The sequence below is a fragment of the Emydura macquarii genome, unplaced genomic scaffold, assembly GCF_026122565.2.
Source record: "Emydura macquarii macquarii isolate MOO-44397 ecotype Brisbane River unplaced genomic scaffold, CSIRO-AGI_Emac_v2 contig_1348, whole genome shotgun sequence".
In the NCBI taxonomy this organism is placed as follows: domain Eukaryota; kingdom Metazoa; phylum Chordata; order Testudines; family Chelidae; genus Emydura; species Emydura macquarii.
The window spans coordinates 13,687,227-13,709,530 of NW_027131485.1; the positions used below are offsets into that span (position 1 = coordinate 13,687,227).

Below are 22,304 nucleotides of genomic sequence, written 5' to 3' on the forward strand. Positions count from 1 at the left end.
AGGCACCCAGTCTTGATTTGAAGACCTCAAGAGATAGAGAATCCATATCATCCCTCTGTAGCAATACAAATGTTATGCTGGTGTCACTGCTATTTTCCTGCAAATAACACAGGATAAAATAGTATATACGTATTTATTTATATAGCAGTCACACTTAGGACCCCAGTCATGGCCCAGCAGCCCATTGTGCTAAGCGCAGTGTAAAAACAGACCAAAAAACAAGTTCCTGCCCCCAAGAGGCTACGATTTAGTACCATGAGCTAATACAGCCTCATTTCAGGATGTGGTAAAAGTACATGTTTTACCTATCAGCACTGGAAATTGCTTAATTTATTATGAAGCAAAACCAACCCCAATTACAAATGGTGAACAATACTGTAAAGTGACTAGTCTGTGGAATCTTTTAGAGGCTGTCAAGAAACCTGATTGTGGTTTTAGATTCAAAAATGAACTTACCCCATTAATACTATAACCAGAGTCACCATAAACAAGGATTGGTAAAACTCGTTCATTTTTCGCATAGTGGAAGTGTTCAGGAAACTCTTCTTTTTTGTACACCTTTAGATGTGGATGAGCATTCTTCAGCAGCTGGTATAGTTCCTCTTCTTTCCCTGCTTTGGGGGATATCATTCCAAAGCCACCATAGTCTAGTATATCAAACTTGGTCAAGTTGCTGAATTTGATGTAGTTGGACAATAAGATCTCTTGTACTTCAGGTTTCTTCTTTACTGTGGTCATTCCATGATCCGAGGTAATGATGACATTCAGCTTATCCTTTAAGCCATATTTCTCAATAGATTCTACAAGGTAGCCAATAGTTCTATCAATTTGTTTAATTATAAGCTTCCTGTCTTCTGTTTCAGGGCCCTTCATGTGCCCTACTTTATCAGGTTCTCCATAGTAAAGTGTGACAAAATCAAAGTTGTCTTTGGTAAACCAGCTCATAACCATGTCAATATTCTCTCTCCACTCTGTCTCGTTGCTGTCAGGATGATCAAATGACTCTACTAGAGTTCTGTCGACCGACTGCCCCTTGTAAGTGGCACCACCGCCAGGATAATGGAATGAGGCTGTTTTTTTCCCCTGAAAAATTGAATAGATGGAAGGTGATATTTGTACTGTGTTAATAACAGGGCAAAATCTATAACGTCAATTACTTTTGACAGCTGCATACCATACCTGTGTATTAAACAGATTTCAAAACATGAGAGTTAAGTGTACTGTATGATCGGCATATAAAATTCAAGAAAAATGCAGATGAACATAACTCTTAGGACTAGTACAAAGGATATATCTTAAAAATAACATTTCATATAATTAGATGGCATTTGTGAAATAAACTTAGTCTCATCTCAGTTCTGAAGGAATGGATATTGTGTAGATTGGATGTATATATCCACTTTCCCTCCTTCTTCCTCTCTACTTGTCCCCCAGATCCTCCCCAAAATACCTCTGCAACAAACAGATACTATTGGCACATTGGTGATAGACTCACTATGAAAAGGTCAAGTTCTGAATATATGTGGAAAACAAACTACCTTCTTTTTCACTCTCTCTAAACAGAGTTGCCCCATCCAAAAAAGTATTGGAGCACATTGGCAGTGCATCATTAAAGAAGCTCATGCCACAATGAGGAAAATTTCAGGCTGTACATATGAAATCATATTGACTGAAAAATGTTATGGCATGAAATACATCTTCAGTGAAATTTATATGCACATCTGGATGGTAGAATATTAGTGTATACAATTCAAGGGAACTAGAAATATGGAAGAATAAAATAAGGAGGGAGAGTGAGAATTTGGGTTGGGTTGTGCAGGAACAGTGACAAGCAAAGGGAGCAGAGCAAGACTGGGAATTGAGAATTATAATTAGGAAAAGGCCTAAGCTGTTGACTTTGGATCTGAATTCAGATCCAACTCAGAGATTATGGAAAATTCAGAGAGATTTACATCTAGGATTACCTGTTTGTCTTTTTAGAGTGATAAACCTGAGTCACAACTGGATCCAGGAATGTCAACCCCAGATATTCAACATTCATGAGTCAGGCCTCCCAAAATCATGAGTGGTTGACTAGAAAGTCACTAATAATAAGTAATGTTGGGTTCTTTTAATTTGCCTTGTGGTACTGAAGTAGTTGGTGTTCATGTTTTCCAGCTTTCCTCTGCCACCTTGAAGGCTAGAAACTGAATATTTAATGAAGGCAGATGTCATGAAATGACATGATACCAGGAGTTGGGGCTTTAAGAAAAGCAAAGGATAACATGAGAGATATGATAAAATCATGAGTTGGCAACACTGTGATATGAACATGAAGATGAGTTAATGGCCCATCTGTAACCATGTTACATATTATATATTTTTTCTTCTCTTGCAGCTTTAGGGCATAGGGTGTCCACATTTTCTACCACTTATTTTGGTCTTGTGCTGATCTGCTCAGGCTTCTGAGTGACATGTTGATGGATTCGACTTCTTTCTCTATTGTTCTGCGTAATATTTCTCTATGTCACCCACTTTTCTCTTTCCAAGTGGTGTTCGTATTACCACTTGTCATGGAAGTCGTGTTGGTGACATTCTTAAATCCTGTCCTAAATATGGCCATTGTCGTCATCTTGCCATATTTGATGCTTTAGATTGATTTGCTCTCCTTAGAATTTCTGATGTTGCAAGAAATGATTTCCAATGGATTTTGAAGATGTTCCACAGGCATTTACTTTTGAATGAGTTAATTTTACCAGTGTCTGTTGTTTATTTCCATGACTCTGCTCCATAAAGGAGGACAGACATGATGCTGGTGTTAAAAAATTTGAAATTTTGTGACAGTGGCAATTTTTCCAAATCTTTTCAAGTTCATTATATGGCACCATAGATTGTTTATATTGATGCTGTTGGTGGGCATTCTACTTTATAGACATGTAAAACAGGTGGGGTAAAAGGTGTTTTCTTACAACATAAACAGGCAGAATACAGACAAAAGAAGGAGGAAATGATGCATCAAACTAGCAAAGGGATTGTACAGTATATTTGGCCATTATCTTGTTAGCTACCAGGTCGTTGGATTTCTTTTTATGTTTAAATGTAAAGGGTTATAAAGTGAGGCATGCAAGCAGAGATGGATTCTGAGAGGGGAAGGTACTTGTGTACATAGTGTTTACTTATCTCCAGTAAATGTGGCTCCTCATCTGAGCAGCTCGTGATCTAATTTGGACAGATGCATTTTAGAGCAGGGATTTTAAGCCCTGACTAATTCCACTGAAATCAGTGACAAGAGTTCCATTGATTTCAATGAGGCAATATCAGAAGCAGAGTCAACAGAGATCTGCAATGAAGGGCTAAGTGGAAGAAGTGGGTGTTCAGGAAGGGTTGGAAGGTGGAGAGGCAGGATGTCTGGTACATGGGAAGTGGCAGCAGGGAGGGGAATCTTCAGGTCACCACCTGCTTGTTGCTGTAAGAGAAGTGGAGGCCAGCTTCTTGTGCTGGGATCAATGCATTGTCAGCGTTTCATTTATTATGCATTGGGCTATTGTCCAAATGAGCTGGAGGCTTCAGAGCTACTAGGGTCCCAGTTACCGATGAGTTTTGTGTGCATTATAGTGAGTTTCAGCACTTTAAAAATGCTTTACAGTGCTTAACTAATTCATCACACGAGCAGTTGATCAATACATAGTATTACCTCAAATTTACACACCAGACCGAGATGTTAAAGGTCAAGATCACTACCAAGAGCTAGGATTAAAATGCAAGTGAGTCTCTGCCTTACCATTAGCCCAAGTCAACTGGCCTATGCTGCCTCTGAAGCTAGTGAGATTCTCCTCCTTTTAGTCTCTTTCATGTACTGCATGCGGGTAATAACAGGAAAGGACTTTTTACTTGTAAAACTAAGCTGGCTCGTCATTAACAGAACAGTTTAAAGAGCTGCTGCAACTGCAGCTAGCATTCTAGCCATGTGCATACAAACTAATTTCCTGGCGCATGTTCCAAACTCTCCTCTCCTGCAACCTGGGTTCCTTCCTTCTAGTTCCACGCAGGTTATTACATAGCCAGGGACTTGGACTAATTGTAAGGCAAGAAACTCACTTGGATTTTAAATATATTTTCAGTCTTGTATAATTGAAGACCTTTGATCCCTGCAATAGATCTGACACATTTCACTGTGCTTCAGATTTTCCTACTCGCTTGCAGGTCTCCATTGGCCTGGTAAAAATCTAGCTGATTTAAAAAAAAATCTGAAATAAGCTTTTGTCTCTGCCACTCTCTGGTTCTCTGTGTTGTACAAACTCTCAAATTATACTGGAGAGGAGTCCCACAAGACCCTGGATTTATTCCATCGAGCATCTTCATAATGTCTTATTCTGATATGATGAATGTCCTGGAAAGTTGCTGAAATCAAGGTTCTTTTAAAGAAAGAAATGTTTATTTTAAAGTGTCTGTCCATCAAATGCAATGTTAATAGCTCATATTTTGAAGTACAGCCGATAAGTATAGGTAGGTAAGCCATAGGCATGGATTAAGGTAGTAATGCAAAGGCCTACATGTCTTGAATCTGTAAAGACAATAGCTTAGTAAAACTAAGACATAAGCCCCCCAAAAGGCATAGCATAAGCAACTAAGCATAAGCAACTAAGATCCAAGATCCAGTCTGCTCCTTCTTTATCCAAAGATTTAAGATTATGGAAAGGTCAAAAATGACTTCAAAGTTAATTTTACAAAGAGAAACACCACAGAAGGCAGAAGATACATCCTAGTTATAACATTCATGAGTTTACAGAAATACTAGAAGAAAGTATGATCAATACAGTATCAAATTCCAGAGCCAAATTCCAGGAAACTGTATGTCCTGCTTAGGACCAGAATGATCAACTGAGGAAGCAATGGGTAAAATATTTTGCTTGCATTTTTAGTGAAAAAAGTTTGATTCGGGTTGGCCATAATGTTTTGCAGATTTGTGTCAAATTTCCTGAATTGTTTCATCCCTCTACCCCCAAATTCTAATCCAATCAAAATGTTTTGTTTTCACACAGTCAGAATGAATTGTTTTGATTTTTTTCAATTCAAAATTACTTTTGTTTTGAAATGTACTTTCCTTTTCATTTTTTAAAAATGAAAAGGAAACAATATTTCATTTGACCTGAAATGATTCTTGTCTCCAACTTTTTGATTTGCCCCCAAATTTGAAAAATCCTTGTTTTGGGTTAACCTAAAACTTTTTCTCCCAATTATTTTTTTTAAATTTTTTGATCAAACAGTAATCAAACAATCAGCCATGCATACAGCTTTACTTTAGGTGGCTTATACTGGCTTAAAATTTTGGCATTTGGAAATTGTTGTACTATGATGATGATGAGATTCAACTGAGATGGGTGCCCCCACAGTGCTGGACATTGTGCATGCACATACAGCAAGAGACAGTTTCTGCCCAAAGAGCTTATGATCTAAACAGATGTGACGGAAAAAAAAGGGTGGGAGGGGAGACCGAGGCACAGAGAGGAAGTGACTTGTCCCAGGTTACAGGAGATCAGTGGCAGAGATGGGAACAGAACCCAGGTATCTTGACACCCAGTTCACTGCCCTGTCCATTAAATCAGTGTTTCTCAACCTTTTCAGGTTGTCAACCCTTTGTGAAAATCTTTTGGTTTAGAATAATCTCCCCCCCTTCACTTTTACTATCAAAGTACCAGTGGAAAAATGTAACAATTCTAATTCATTTGTATGTTCTTCTTTAGAAGCTGACCAAGAATAGTTGACTTTGAAGGTTAGAAGTGTGCAGGGAGTGGGGGAATGAGATGTTTTTGTACAATTTCAACATCTCACGATCCGCCTGGTTGCCTTTTATGGCACCGATGAGGGTCTTGATACACTGGTTGAGAACCACTGCCCTAGATCATACTGCCTCCCAACTTGCTTTAGAGTGTGTGATAATCATGGGACTAACTGGGCTTCATACACATTTTCGTGAATATTTTGAATGCAATTGTAAGCAGCCTAAGCAGTTGAAATCATGTTGCGGCCAAATGCTTTTAGGGGAATTCCTCACATCCCTAATTCCAACAAACAGTTTAATAAAACACAATGAAAATATAATGATGTTCAAACAAGTGGGTATTTACTGTTCTTCCCCCCATTTTATTAACATAATCAACTTTATTAGCAGCAATAAAATTACAATATTGCTGATTTTATTGGGATCATTATTTTCAGTTACTGCTGCATTCCTTTATTACAATGATTATAGCTATTATTGTTCTGCTTATTATTCTTGAAAATGTTTGTGCTTACAGCATGATGACTTTTTGTAGACGTTTCCCTGGTATAAGGAGTTTGAGATTCTGTGCTACTTTTGCACTTCCCTTTGCACTCTGCTTTCAGTTCAAAATCCATTGTCTTGAACCTTGAACATCAGTTTGGGCTTTGTTTCTGTTCCATGTTAGTATCTGCTTGCGTGCTGTGTGAGGGTAAATTTCTTTGTAAAAACCCAAATACTGCATTTCCCAAGGGAAACAGAATTGCCAGAACAAAAATATTTGAGGTAATGTCATTCAAGTAGGGTCATATAAGGGCATTCTAGAGCTTCACGCTCCTTCAATGTTCTGGTTTAATGCTCCAGCTCCTTATTCTACCATTCCCTTGATTTTAATTCCAGCCTTTTCAATATACCTTCAGTGAAATTAATCTTTCTTCAAATTTCCCTTCAAGGTCCTTTAATAGTGGATCGATTTTATTAATTTTTTAAATCTTGTTTATTACTCTGAAACCTAATATTGATGAGTTGACATTTGTCAACATTTAATTTAATTAGCAGCAGTCCAGACACACACAGATGGTTCTAATATTTTAAAACTGCAGTGGTTGGTAATACTGTAGTTTTAATACTCATCTAAATCCTGAGTTAGACTAAAATAGGGATGATGGACTTCTATGTGGGAATCTCAAAATGCTCTATGAACACTAATGAAGTAAGATTCCAAAGAATCCCTGTAAACAGGTGCGTCTTCACCATATGCAATTTACAGATTGGGGAAACTGAGGCATCTGCTGTGTAAATGACTCTGTGTGTACTTAGGTTGTTCTCTTGTGTCTTATTGTATTCAGGTTGTGTACAGTGTCTGGGCTGGGACCATCTCTTTTCATGCTACAGTGTGCTACCAGCACATTGACTGCTCAAACCCTCCCTTCCCACCTCACCCTCAGTAAAATATTTACCCAAGGTCAGCCACTGTGTCAGTGGAGAGGAGAGAATGCAGCATGGAAATACCGATGGCCTATCCCCTCTTCTAATCACTGGGAAATTTTGTTCATTGCTGACATTGATTAGACCAGACTTCAGCAGAGAGCTAGGTGACTCAGGGGATCAGTAATGGCATATTAAATCTTTTGCCTCAAGGTTAAAAGCCTAAATTCAGCTGAGAGTGGTAGTGGCCAAAGGCTGTTTGTGTTTCACCTGGCCTTTTGTGTCCTGTAAAATGAGTTGGTCCTGTATCTAGCACACAGGAGTATGTATCACTCACCCAGCCTCTGTAGCTGACTACCCCGTCCTTTGGCAAATGACTGAATGGAGTCCTGGAGAAAGAGCTATCCTCCCACTGCTAACCGGGATCCTACCAGGTGGGGGGGAAGGGGCACTTGGTCACCTTGGAAGAATAAACTTACACACCTGCTGCTGACTTGTATTTATTTACATTTATATACTGTGAGAAAGAACTGTTGTCCATACATTCTAGCTGCTCTTGATAATTCCCTGCCATTGTAGGGGCCTTGGGCACTGGTACCTCCTTGGTCTTACCTGTTGTGTCCCTGTAGCACACAGATTAGTCTCCTTAGGACCGAAATGCTTTGGTCTAATTCAAGCCTTCCTATGCAGGTGAAACTTAATGACCTGTGATATGCAGGAGGCCCACCTAGATGATCTGCTGGTCCTTTTTGGTCCTTAAACTCTATGAAACTTAAACTACTATCAAAACTTCATTGTCACTAAACTTCAGCCATCTTCTCCCATGTAACTCCAGCCACCAAGCCAGGCAAATTAAAACTTTAAAATTGTATTCCTCTTTCAACAATTAATCCCTCTTAGAATTCTCCCCAGGTTTCAAATTATTGGGAAGAAAAATGGACTTCATCTTAAATCATAAAACCTTCCAGTCTAGCCTATTTCAGCTCAAGGCAGGAGGAGTGAATTCCAAAGCTGTAGGGTCTCCCCAGAGGCCCAATAGGGCTTCCTGTAAATCTTCAGGCTAAAACAGTATGGCATGAGTGGCTCTCTTCATTTAGAGGAGATGGTGGGAGCTACCTACACATATGCCATAATTAATTAGCTGCTTCCTAGCCCACAGGCGCAGGGTAAAGGGGGTCAGGTGATAGTTCAGTGGACACCTGGCCCTCCTAAAAGAGCTGAGTGAAATCAGGCTAGAAAGGAACTACAGGAAGTGGGCAGACTTCTGTGGAAACCCTGAGCCAGGTTTGCAGGAGGCTGGGTATTTCAGAGGTACTAGCTTGGGGGACCCAGTAGACTATACTACTTTTTCCATATCTAAAACAAGGAAGGACAGACGGAACAGAGCCCAGCAGGGGCTGAGGACAGAACTCCAGTGGAACAATTCTGGGTGCCCAGTGCTCTATCCCAAAGCCAGAAAGACTCTCAAAAGGGGCTAGGAACAGGGCCTGGAAGGCAGACTGAAGAGGAGCTCCAGAAGGGCAGAAGAACCTCTTTGTTTGTTGGGACTTCTTAGTTGGAGTCTGGCTAGAAGGGATTAAGTTTTGTTTGTGACTTGACCAGAGAGTTAAGCCATGTCTCCAGCACAGACTGGTGTGCAGAGAGCTGAGGAGACCCACCTTGGGGAGAAAAACTGAGGCAGGGAGCACTGACAGTGCCACACTTGGCTTGTATCACCCCCTTCCGGCCAGCCTATACAGGGAGCCTGTACAGCCTATGACAGGGAGGTAAAAGAGAGGCATTCTCTCAGTTAGGTAGGTTCTAAGCCATTTAATTCTCTACTGCTTTCAATCCAGCACCATACACAAGGAGAGGAAGAACCCAGCTTAACATTAATTTATTTAGAAATTTTTACTGGGTCCCCCTTTCCCAAGGCACCCACTGAGCCTGACACCAATAAAAACAAGCTGTTTCCAAAGAGCAGTCAAATAAATGCACTGTGCATTGAAACTCACTAGGAATGCTAGAAGGAGCAGGCTCCAAAGTGAAGTCCCTACAGCAAGAAAACATCCTGCTGGTCATAGAAAGTTTCAGTTCTGTGACTGACAGTGTGATTCTTACTTCACCATCGGAAGTAAAGAGGGGCAATCTCTCAGTGAAGCCAGGTCATCGGCCTGCCTGCTGATCCCTCCTACTGAATATCAATGCAACCTGCTCACCTTAATTCTCAACCATTTCTATCAACTATCCTTATCAGGCCTTGATTCAGCAAAGCACGTAAGCACGTGCTTAATTGTAAGCACTCACATTCTCTCTGCAGTGAAGAGAGACGAGAGTGGACAGTGATAGAGTTGAAAAGGACCTTGAAGGTGAAGACAAGAAGCTTGGACTTGAATGAACGACACTGAACTTAACAGAAATCTGTTCAGCTACATTAAATCCTGGTATATTTATTGAAAAGATGAATCCCTTTTCTGAATAAATTCCTTGGTTCAGGAGCCCCCGAATCTCTCATTTTTGGTTCGGATACTCAGAGGAATCTTGTGGCACTTGTGAAGTGCCCCAGTATAGGTGCACTGAATAATGAGACTCTTTCACAAAAGGTTGTTGGGTGATTCAGCTATTGTTCCAATATTCTCCACTGAAAGAATATCCATTATCCTGCAACAGGATGGTACATTGGCATTTCATTCTGATAGAAGGAAAACATTTCAGCTTTACTAAAGGTTAATGCATCAATCTCCACAAAACTTGCCATAGTGGACCAGGGAGTGCAGTGATTTCTTGATGGTGAATTCTGTCCACAACCATGTCCCAAGCAGCCCATACAAGTAAAATTTTGATGAAGAGAGTTCTTCTGCTGAGTTAGTTGAACTGCAGCAATCAAATTGCTGTAATTGTAAACCACGGTTGTTTTTTGGAAGAATGCTTGCAGTCTGCTATAGGTTAACAGTGGAGTTATTAAGAACTGAATGCAGCAATTTAACATTTACCTGCCAAATGAATGGTGAGTCATCAATCTGGATGTTTGTAGAGCTCTTCATTTAAAAACACTGGCTGAACAATCACTCACAAACTCAGCCAAAAGGGAGGAGCAAAAACCCTCAGATTATGATAGGTGGGGAGAAACAAATATGCAAGTGAGACTGGCAATCAGACAAATGCAAGGAATCGGACACAAATTGTAAACACTATAAGAAATACAGCAGAAAACCCTATACAATGCAACCCCAATGTAAGATGCAGATATTTAGGGCCAGATTATTAAAGCCTGACACAAAACAAGTGCCTGTCAAAATGTATGTGGAGCACTATGCTGTACAAACTCACTGTTGCAAGCACAAGCACCTATTAGATAAGTAGGTAGTTATTCTGTTTGCATGTGCAAATACTGGTTTCTGCAAGGGCAATGGATACATGCACATTGTAATGTTCCTTTGTCCTTTTAGGTTTTGTATCCTATGAGGATATTGAGTCTGATTCAAACCCCACTGAAGTCAGTGGAAGAACTCCCATTGACTTCAGTGGGTTTATAGACCTCTTTTGATGTGCCACCAGTACTTAGCTGTGATCAGTGAAACAACTCAGAGACTGATGCAGCTTTGGTTTAGCAAACCTAGCTTCATTGTTGCCAAGTGTAGCAGATCATGCCCCATTCAAGCAAAGGGATTGAGTTACTAAAATGAAAATCTAAGTGTGGGTATCATTACATAGTGTGAAGTTTCCTGTAGTACCTGATTCTGAGCTGTGATCCATAATGGCAATACCCCATTGTCCCACCACTCTGTCTTGTTTTGGGTTGCCTTATGAGAAAACTTCCTCAGGGTCTCTGGGTTAAACATCAGATTGTGAATCACTCCATGATCTTCAATCCAGCGACCTGGAATGCCAAAGAGGATGAGACATGAGGTCAATATGAGGAATGTCTCTGAAAGGAAATAAACATGTCATAGAGGTTTGATGCTGCATATCCTGGAAATACAATGTAATCCTGGAATAAGCTCTTGCCAGATAATTGGTTTCAACTGTTCCAACTAACTGAGAAGTATAAGGAAAAGGATGGTCAGTTGTAGATCTGCCTTGAACAGAATGGCTTACCATGCAGCCACTAAAATCAACAAAGATGAAGCTAGCATTGAACAGCCTGAATTTCCAAAAGGTCAAATCTTGATCATATTGAATTTCATGGCAGAACTCCCCATTGATATAAATAGGAGCAGGAGGTGGCCTAAAGTGTTATGGCAAGTTAAGGCAAGAATATCACATTTCATTTGAATAATTCTATTGTTTTACTCATTTTATTTTTATCACAGTCTTATTTTTTATTGAAAGCCCATCCACAGCCCTTTTCAAAGGGGTTGGTGAATAGGAGGCCAGAGAGGGAATCTGGATGTTTGGTTGTTTGGTGTGTCCATTGTTATCCGGCCTAGACTGGCTGGGTAAGGAAGAAAGAGAGAGTAATATCTGGTTCTTTTTTCACATATTCATTTTTCATCAAATACACTATTTCATGAATAATTATTTTACATTATTTGATCAGCTCAATAGCTGGTAAAATTCTGTTTCTCAAGTAACAGTGCTAGATTTGTCATTTTTTTTCATTATTTTGGCAGCTCTACTATGAAGCTCCATGTGCCCTAAAGAAATAATAACCATGATGATGCATATTACCAAACAGAAATCATCCTCACTGGTTCTGGTGCTCTGATGGGAACATTACAACTCAAACCTTTGGTGATGGTCAGTCCAGATTTAATCTTTTTTTTCCTTTTCCTTTTATAAACTCCCATTGGGATACACCTCCCTTTTTCTTGGGGTTTGAATTGTGCTGGATAAGAGGAAGTGCCGAGTTCTCTAAATGCATGCTTTGGGCCTGGAGAGCACTGCTGGTTTCTTGGGGAGAGAGTGTGACTTAAACTACCGGTCCACATGGGAGTGAGAATCCCCCTTTACGCTTTTCCAGGACTGCCCAGACCTTGAGTCCAGATGTGTATGTGTGAGGGGAGGAATAGGGTGGCTTACAGGCCACTTACTCCTTTTGTGGAACAGACAGGTAGGAGTCTTGGATCCATCTCTTGCTTGCTGAGCAGCAGTGCTGAGTCACTGGGGTAGGTAGAGGATGGGGAGTGTTAGTATGTCACTGCTGGTATAGGACAGCAGTACCTTGCTATACACCTTCCTCCCCCCACCTCTTTCTGAAGAGCAAGACAGACCTGTAGTTCCTTGAGCCCCAATTCACTTGGATGCTCCTGGGCTCATCAGCTACATGCCTCCCCTTCCTATGAGCTCTGTCCTTGTGACAAACTCTAGCCTTCAATATATTTTATAGGATTTATCATAATGATAAACAGAGTAAGAGCTGATCATCATATGACTTCCATTTAATCCTGGTTACAGATGAATGAACAGCAGTGGTTAGATTCATGAGACTGTTTCACGTGGCAGGCTCTGCTGGCAACACGGTCTGTGAGGAAAGCAAAAGCAAATGCATAATTCACTCTGTTCCAAACAGCCACTCTTCATGCTTTGCCTTCCCACTGTATGTGTATGAAAATGTGCAAAGTTAGCCAGGCATTGCACAGGACTAGATGATTTTATGCAATTCACCAGGATTTCTGGTTACATATTATTAAAGTAGGCGGGAAACAATTTTCCCAGCCTGGGAGGTTTTTGAGATTTTGAAAATTTTCACATCCCAAAATGGGATAAAATCTTAATTTTGAAAATTTTTGTGCACTGATAATCTGTTCCCCCTCCCCCTCCCCCTTCAGATCGGGTCAGTTGAAAACATTTGTTTCAATAATTTTTTATTTTTGCTTTTACCATTTTTAAATCTTTTTTTTATAGTATAAACCAAGAAACATTGAAAAGGCATTCTGAATAGAAAAATGAAACTTCTTTTAGAAGTCAGAATGGGATGTTTTGACAATTTTGAAACTTTATTCAAAAACGTTTTTCACACTGGAAGGTTGATCATATACGACTCTTCCTTTTAAACAGTTGAAACGAATTGCCATTTTCCAGTGTAAAGGTTTTGTCTGCAAAATGTTTTTTTGAATTCCATTAATGGAAAACGTTAATTTTGGCCAAACTTTTCTGGTTTCTTGACCAAACAAATGGCCCAAAACAAACACCCTCCCAAAACACAAGTTATTCAGTTAAGATTCAGTTTTCAATAAAAAAATGTTTGTCTTTAACCATGTTTTTTTTACTGAAAATTGATACTTTTATTGAAACTTGCTTTAGAAAACTGAATATTTTAAATAAAAAACCAAATATTTTTGGAAACTACTTAGGAAAAGTAATGGGCATTTTTTGACCAGCTCGAGTCTTGACCTTAGTTAGAGTGCTCGGCTGGCTTAGGACCCTACTTCTGAAAGTGGTTCTAAGCCTGGGTCCATTCTTCTCTTCAGTGTCAAGGAATTCAGTTGTCTAGGTCAGTTCCTGTGGAAATTCCATACATTGCAGTCTTGAGTTATGAGTCCCCTTCTGGTCAGTAGTTTCATAGCTCCAATGTAATGTAGCTATTGTGGGAGGACATGGTCATGGAGGGAGAGGAGATTTTCCAGTTAGTTAGGGCCAGTCTCGTGGATAGCTTTGACTATCAGGACAAAGACTTGAACTGGAATCTGTATTCCATGGGGAGCCAGTGCAGAGAGCAGTGCACCAGCATCATGTGTTCATGGAGACCTGTGTAACAAACCAGATGGGCTGCCTGCTGTGCTTACTGCTCATTGGAGCTCTCTTCAGAGGCATGTTTTCATGTAACAAATTGCAAGCCTGAAGGAGGTCAAGTCTGTGTCTGACAGGATGGAGCACAACCTTCAGGCTCTTCAAAGATAGAAGAGGACTTCTTTTGCTGCCATGGTTATTTGGGAATCCACCAGCACTGAGGAGTTTCAAAGGATCCCATGTCTGGGGGGCGATGTTAAACTGGAGAGCAGATGCCTTCAGTAATGGGAGATATTACAGAGGATGCAAATTTTAATTAATGAATGTCCAGTGCTTTGAACATTCCTTTCAGGAGGTGGCAAGTAAAGCAGATTGTTGAAGGTGGCTTCTCTATCATGTTGTGGAGTATTTACAAAACATCTAGGAGATTTGAGAGCTCAGGTTTGGCTGTCACCCTAATTGCCCATCAAACAGAAATGTTAAGGGTAAATACTAATGAGTATTTACAGCGAGGTAGTTTGTGACAAGACTGTTTCCTCTAAACATATTTAGATAAATATTCATGTTTCCAAATTAAATGTTTTCCAGCCCCTTAGAAAAATAAGGCCTATAAATTCTAGCTTTTGCAAAAGATTCAGAGATTCTATGATGAGTGGCACCCATTCAGATCTTCTAGTCCAACTTCCTGCATAATACAGGGCAGAGAATTTAATCTAGTAATTCTTGCCTTTGGCCCATAATTTCTAGCTGAGTGAGATCACATATTTTAGAAGAATACACAGTATTGCTTTTGAGACTGCAAGTCACAAAGTTGTCATTATGAAACAGTTACCAGTATTGTAACCTGACAGCTGGGTCAGCACAATTGTCTCCTACTGGATGCTTTGAAATAAGGCCCCAGCTTTTCCAGGTTGGCCTGATGTTAACATTCAAAGAAATACTGAGAAGGGAGTTATTACTGCCTTTCAGCAGTGCCTGTTTTATATTGATGAGACCTATAGCAATGGAGAACTAAGACTGAAGCCTTTATTCCACTGTGTTGACCTAGAACCTTGTGAAGAGACTTCCTGGAGTTTTGTGGGGCCACGGTGATGGTGGATGAGGCAGGGAGAGCTTACACAAGAGAAGCCCCATTATTGCCAAATTTCAGCTTGAGTGAGTGGATTCTGTATGATTATATCAGTTTTGTAGCTCCCAGCATTGGGCTAGGTGCTTTATGGTAAGGTCTGAAGTTAAGATTACTTTCCTTAAAGAGCTTATAGTCTAAACAGAAAGAAAGGAACAAAGGCAGTGGAAATGCAGTGTGAATGAATAGCGTAGTGATCCTTGGTTGGGTCGTTGGCAAGGACTGAAGTTGGGACCTCTGACTCCAAAGTATAGATGTTCACACTGTGAGCAAAAGGACTGAATCTACTAACTGGATTCAATTATGGGGACCTGTCCTTTGTGTGTCAGCCAGAAACAAAGACATAATTAGACAATGTGTTACAGGAGTAAAAATGAACATTCATTGTTCCCGTCACAGGATTTTTTTACTTGTGCTTGTTATGTTTTTCCTTTCGGTGTTGCATTTATTCTATCTACCTAGGTCCCCCAAGAAGTGTCAAGGGGATATGGTTGGGACGTCTCTATGGCAATTTTCTGCAATAGCTTTTTGGGAGATCTCACTGTATTTATTTTTGTTTGCCAGGCTTTGTACGTAATTCCATGGGGGAGGGTGACCACAGCACTCCAGGGACTAAGAACAGTGAGGGATGATTAGGCTATTTCACTCAGGTTGTAACTCTCCAGAGAGATGCCACCACTTGGGTAGGCTGTGTACATTACTTCACACTGGATTCTTCAGAGAACAACAGATAAAGGACTTCTGGATAAATAGCCCAGAGTCAGTTTAAACTCAGGCTATCTTTCTGATCCATCAAATGGACAGGCCCTTCAGTCCAATGGGTAGCCTAATCCCTGTGGAGGGGTTGGAAGGACTTGACCTACTGGGGCCCCATAAGACTGATGGGTGACCTCTGTTGAGATTTTAGCTTCTGTATAGGAACTTTTATGGTTTTTATGTTTTCTCTGTAATGCTTTCACCTTGAGAATAAATGTGCTTGGTTAGAGCTGTGTGGTAACTCCTAACTGCTGGCAGTTATGTTGTTATAGCTTCTGAAGAGAACACCAAGCAGGCCTGCTGAGGCAGTTTGACTTGTTGAGGAATTCACAATATAGCTAGGGAACTGTGCAGCCTGGAAATACCTTGCCCTTGCTGGACTTTAGAATATTGTGTCCAGTTTTGGGCCCCCCACTACAAAAAGGATGTGGACAAGTTGGAGAGAGTCCAGCGGAGGGCAACAAAAATGATTAGGGGGCTGGAGCACAAGACTTATGAGGAGAGGCTGAGGGAACTGGGCTTGTTTAGTCTGCAAAAGAGAAGAGTGAGGGGGGATTTGATAGCGGCCTTTAACTACCTGAAAGGGGGTTCCAGGGAGGATGGGACTAGGCTGTTCTCGGTGGTGGCAGATGACAGAACAAGGAGCAACGGTCTCAAGTTGCAGGGCGGGAGGTCTAGGTTGGACATTAGGAAAAAGTTTTTTACTAGGAGGGTGGTGAAGCACTGGAATGGGTTACCTAGGGAGGTGGTGGAATCTCCATCCTTAGAGGTTTTTAAGCTGAGGCTTGACAAAGCCCTGGTTGGGATGATATAGCTGAGGTTAGTCCTGCTTTGAGCAGGGGGTTGGACTAGATGACCTCCTGAGGTCCCTTCCAACTCTAATATTCTATGATTCTATGACTACAGGGGAAATACAGGTGCAGTTCTCTTGAACTGTGACAATGGGTTTTTTCCTCATTCCTTATTCTAATCTGTTTTGTAGTGGTGCTATGGGCAGATAAACTGCTGCTGTGCTTCACCCCAGGGTTTGCTATAGTTCAGTGTGGGACAAAGCAATTCCTATGCATCCGGCGTATAGTTTTTTGCATGATCAGTAAAATTCATAGAAGGTCTTTGGTTTGTAAGAGATTGTGTTAGCAATGCCCTTACATGTATATTAAATAAGCCTAAATTGCTTTTATTCTTAAATGAACAAGATCTGTCAACAGAAATGTAGAACACCTGCATCTCATCCGGACTGAATGGGTTGATGTTGAGATTAAAAAAAAATAAGGCGAAGCATAAGTTACAGAACAATGGGAAAGGTGGCTCAAGGAACAAGCTAGGTGAACCAGAAATCAGTGACAAACTATTTAACTATTCCAATTTCATCTGGGCATCCTGAATTTAGGTAACAGGCGGTTTGCTGTCCCACTGTCTCAAAACTCTCACTCTGTGATATTTTGGGTTTTTAGTTTTTTTAAAAATAGATTTGTTTTCTGTCTTGAAAATATATGGTGGGCATTTGATGTCCCACATCTATGGGTAATTATATCAGACACCTGCCAAATCTCATTTGCTTGCATAACACTGCACTTCAGCAGAGATCAAGAGACAGGTCTGTTCCTGCCTCGTTATTCTGTTAACAGGATAAAAGGTATGTGTGTGGGGGGGAAGCAAAGCAATGCTGTAGTTTTCCATCTTGTGTGTGGAAATTAATCATCTCTGAGCTAGGCCATGGGGCCTGATCCTGTGGAGTGCTGAGTGCCTCCTGTATGTTGCTGAAAGTGCTCCATTCCCAGAGATCTCAGTGCCATCTTGCAGGATGCACTCTGCAGCCAGTAGGATGGGGCTCTGAGGTTCTGAAATGCTTGGTATAAGGTGAAGATCTGAGCTATACTTCTCCCCTCTCCCCCCGCCAAAAAAAGGGGGGGAAGGAAAAAAAAGGAAGATATAAAAGAGAGAGGAGAAAACAACTCTTTTTCAGGGCGTCCATAGACATTGTCTTGTTTAGAAGACAGTCCTGTTAAAAGGATAACAGGCAGTGCATTGTGCAGCAGTTAACACAGATTGATTTATTTTGGGCCAGATTCAATTGGACTGTTCCTGGATTAAGGGATTACTCAATGCGTGTGAGGGTGGTAGAATGTGGTCTTTATTGTGGCAATGTAAAGAGGCCATAGTGTAGATGAGAATTAGTTCCTCCATCATTAAACTGATACTGTTGTGTTGTAGTGAGACATCAGGAGATGGGCGTCAGCACAGTAGAACCCACTAAATCCTGTACTAAAATAAATGTTAATGCTAGCTCTCGTTTTCTGTTAAATTTCCTTTCTTTAATTTGGGCGGCGGGAGGGAATTGGGCTAACCAACCACTGCAATACAGGGAAAGACAAAGGCAAATTCAGCCCTATTTAATATTGTATGAGAGTTGAGCCAAGAGGCCCCAACAGAGATCAGTGACCTGCACAAGGTCACAAGGTAGGTCAGAGACAGTGTTAGGGATAGACCTAGCTCTCCTGTCTCCCAGTCCTGTGTTCTGACCATTAGCTGACACTGCCTCCTCTCATGCCCCTCCCGCCCCCCCCCTTCAAATATTTGGAAGCATCCATTATTTTTATCCTTCCTGTGGAGGAAGGATCCTGCATTTTGATTCAAATGGAGCTAGAATCAAACTGGTGTGAATGCCTGACTGCCCAAGGTACAGAACAATGGAGAGTCAAAGGCAACGTTTGTCAGCCTTGGTTGGGGTGGGGAAGCCCCGACTAGTGCCGGAAGGATGTGGGTCAGAGAAGAACAATGGGGAAAATGATGGAGACTGTCCCTCCCTAATGCACATGTGTGCCTGTGGCTATGGATAATGCAGTGAGTGGCTGCTTAAAGCTTGCTTACGTTCTCTTCTTGCTCCCACAGTGCACCTTGTATGCAGGCAGCCACAGGAGCAGCCTCACATGAGCAGGGCTGAAGGGTCAGAAGAGCCCATAAGCCATTCCCATTGAACTGTGCGAAGTTGCAGGACCATAGGCAACCAGCCTCATGCAACTGCCAGTGAAAAGCCCCATCCAAAACAAGGGAGTAAGGAACAGGGAATCACGAAGGAAGATGGCAAAAAAAAAAAAAAAAAAAAAGGGAGGGGGGCCAAATAAAGGAAAAAGAGAAGGAACAGCTAAAGAGAAGGGGGAGATTGGGTGTGTGTGTGGGGGGGAGGGTAGGCTAAAGAACCAGTGAGAAAAGGAGAGATGAGAGAAAATGGTCAAGAAAAGAGATGGTGGCAGTTGTGTTGGGATAAGGACCAAGGTGACACAAGAGGGTACCCGTCCATCAATCCATGGAAAAGGTAGATCTTTTTTCTGCTGGAGTCAACCAGGTCTCACCAGTTTCTAAATTCCAAAAGAAGCATAAAGCTCCTTCTTTTAGTTGAGTGTACCTGTGCGTGAACCCTGCACATCTTTTGCAAGTTCTGAAAGGGCACTGGCCTGCCTTTGTTCCTACTTAGTGAATTGAGACATAGCAAAGTGATGATGGATCACCAGCTGCTTGGGGAGATGCATATCTGGTTGAGTGGTTCTTTGAAAATGTCATGGTGTTGGGACTTGGTGACTGATTGCTTGTCATCGGCCATTTGCTTCTCCTTGGTTTGTGCTCTCATACTGTAAAATGGTGTAAAGGCTGCCCCACTTGCTTGTTTTCTAGTGGCTTGAGTCACTCATTTCTAGGTTTCTAAAGAAGGAAGCAATGTGTTATTTTCAAGAATGAACCTGATACAGACCTTCACTCAGGGACCAGCATTTCTACACATTGACTCCTTTCTAACCCATTGCCAAATTTTGTACACCTCTGATTTAATTGCACACAGCTACGATGGTGATGTTTGTACTACTTAGCCTGCTAGTGACTATTGTTGGTTCTATACAATGAATCTGTTTCCATATGCAGTTAATAAGCCATCTCTTTCTACTAACAATCCTGCACCTTCCAAATTTCATTCTTGGGATGGGCGCACTCTAGGATTCATTTGTTATTATGCCAGTTGCATAGCCAGCAGTGACTCTGTATGTGTGCGTGCATGCATTCCATTGTAAATTCTGCTGCTTGGCCTGTCCTGTTTTACAGAGCTTAATTTATTCTGCCTAAAGATGTTTTCAGGGACCCATGAATACATGTAATCACTCATGTGGCTCTTAGATTTTCAGAGACTCGGCTCTATGGATCCTTTCCCTCTCCTGAATAAAGATTTTTTTTATCACTTGCTGCTCTAGCACTTTGTTGCTTCACTACTAGTTCCACTTGAATATTGGATACATTATGGAGAGGAAATCACCAGTATTTCTTTGCTCTTCCTTGTCAGTGATAGCACATTTTTCATCACAGTCTTCACTTAGCATTTTTTGATCTTCATTTAATTTCAGGGATTTTTCAGTAGCGATGAGCCACTCCTGCAGGAATTTGCTATTTCAGTGGTTTTACAGCCCTGTCTGACTGGGATCCTAAAAATCATCTGCTATGGCCTTAATTGGATTCGTCAGCAGGAGCATAAAGTTCCCTCATTGTTGTCTCCTGCAGCTACTCGAGTTTCTGTTTTCACTTGGATTTTTTTTTAAGATTTGAGGCCCCTCTGACCTACCCAGTGTTTGTGAGCTATCAGTTGGTCATTCTGGTACGAGAAAGCATTGTCTTCTCCTTTGTGCTAGTCTCCCTGCTGGTCTACGCTGGCTGAGCTCAAAGCTAGTTGGCTGCTAGCCGGTATCTGCTCCATGTTGGAAGAAGTCATTTTGGGCAACTTCCAACTCACTTAAACACTGTGGGTTCAATAATTGGCCATGGAGTGGAACTTCTTAAAGGTGTGAGCTATGGTTAAATTGGCTAAACTTAGTGAGGGAACAAGGGTGAAATGATAACTGGAGATAGTTACATTCATGACAAGACTTAAAGCACTTAGACTAATCCAAAGTCTACTGAAGTCAATGTGAGTCTTTCAGTTAATTGCCAGGGCCTTTGAATCAAGTCCTAAGATAGCAAAAGTGACAGGAGCTTTGCAATGACTTTAGATTAATAGACAGATAGGTAGAGCAAGAAGAATCTGCCAGCCAAGCAGAAATTAGATTAAGATGTGGATCAAAGTTTCTCCAAAACAAAGGGTTTTCAAATTTAAGTTTCTGGTTTGCACCCAATTATGGGCCCAGTCATGCAGTCTTCTTGGACCCAAATCTCCTGATCAACTTTAGTGGGAGATGTGGATGCCCATAAAATACAGGAATGGCCCGTCTGATGGCCGTAGAGCAGCAATAAAGGAAAGGGATGAAAGAACATGGGAGGAGAGAAGGAACAAGAGGCATGTTGTATTTTATTGTCAGGCTGATAGGTGTTGTGGCTTTATTATTTTTATTTAAGAGAGGAAGGATGGTTTTGCAGAGAAGGCACTGGACTCTGGGACCCAGGAGATCTAGGTTCAATTCCTGACTTTGCTACAGGCTCTCTGTGTGACTAAGCCTCTTTTCTGAAAAATTTACCCTAAGTGACGTAGGAGCCTAAGTCCTGTTTTCAAAAGTGACTTAGGCATACAGAAGCTTATGTCCACCAAAGAGCAGTGGCTCCCAGTGGTGGCTGTTGGGTCCTGAAGCTGCTGAATGTGGGGAGGGGTAGCAAGCAGCACATTCTCCTCATTATAATATGAAAATTGAGAGAGGACTGGGGTCAATACGCTAGTTTCCTGAGACAGAAGATGAAGAATGCTCCTGAAGAGCACAGACGAGAGAGACAGAGACACTGTGTGGGACTGGGGTGAGATGGTTGCAGTTCACTAGACTCTTATGCCAGAAGACAGCAAGAGGTAGGAGTGAGAGAGCTCAAGCTAGTGGGGAAGAGGAGCCTGCATTGATTGTTCTGGGGAAACCTGGTGAAACTTGGGAGTTTTGTGCATGGTCCCAAACTGGAGACCAGGGTTTGGTCTCCAGTTTCACTTTGAGTTTATTTCTTTCATTGACGCCAAAACTAAAGGCAAAATTCAAGGATGGAGACAAGGATGCAAATTCCCAAGGATGAGAACTCCATAGGGGGCAGATGACCATACCCCTGCATCCTGCAGGGTTCCTGCACCTTTCTTTGAGGCATCTAGGGCTGGCTGCTGTTGGAGACGGGGTACTGGACTAGATGGGCCAGTCTGATCCAGGGTCTGATCCAGGCTGGCAATTCCTATGTTCCCAGGTTTTTCATGATGTAATGGGAACTAAATGGGCCAAAATGTCTTCTGGCATAACTCTGCTCAATTCTTTTATTCTTTTATACTCAGTTTTGTAGGTGTTAAGTCTCTCTTTGAACATTTGAACCAACTCACTCAAGTAAAAAGTTCTACAGCCTTGGCATAGCAATAAAAAGCATTTTTCCAACACAAACACTATTGATTTTTCTTATCTCTAAACCTTTCCTTGAAAACAAAGGCATGAAAACTTTCAGCATTGTTAAATGGCTTTAAACTGTTTGCAATGGCTAGCTCACAAGAGTACACTGCTGTTTAATTGTAACAATGCACTACTGTTATTACTGTTAGTCCTTTGTATGCTCATAGAACCTAGGAGCCATAGGCCTCTTACAGGACCCCATTGAACTAGGCCCTATACAAACACA

The 22,304-nt window shown here is 41.3% G+C and overlaps 1 protein-coding gene across 1 annotated transcript in view; it reads right to left on the reverse strand.

Annotated features, from left to right (window-relative positions):
* Window positions 1-22,304, reverse strand: part of LOC137155260 (ectonucleotide pyrophosphatase/phosphodiesterase family member 7-like) — a 35,946-nt gene that overhangs the window by 6,493 nt on the left and 7,149 nt on the right. The window contains exons 2-3 of the mRNA XM_067551465.1: window positions 10,882-11,027; window positions 457-1,083 (exon numbers count right to left, since the gene is read on the reverse strand). Of these exons, the coding sequence (XP_067407566.1) occupies window positions 457-1,083; window positions 10,882-11,027 (773 nt within the window). The remainder of the gene's footprint in view (window positions 1-456; window positions 1,084-10,881; window positions 11,028-22,304) is intronic.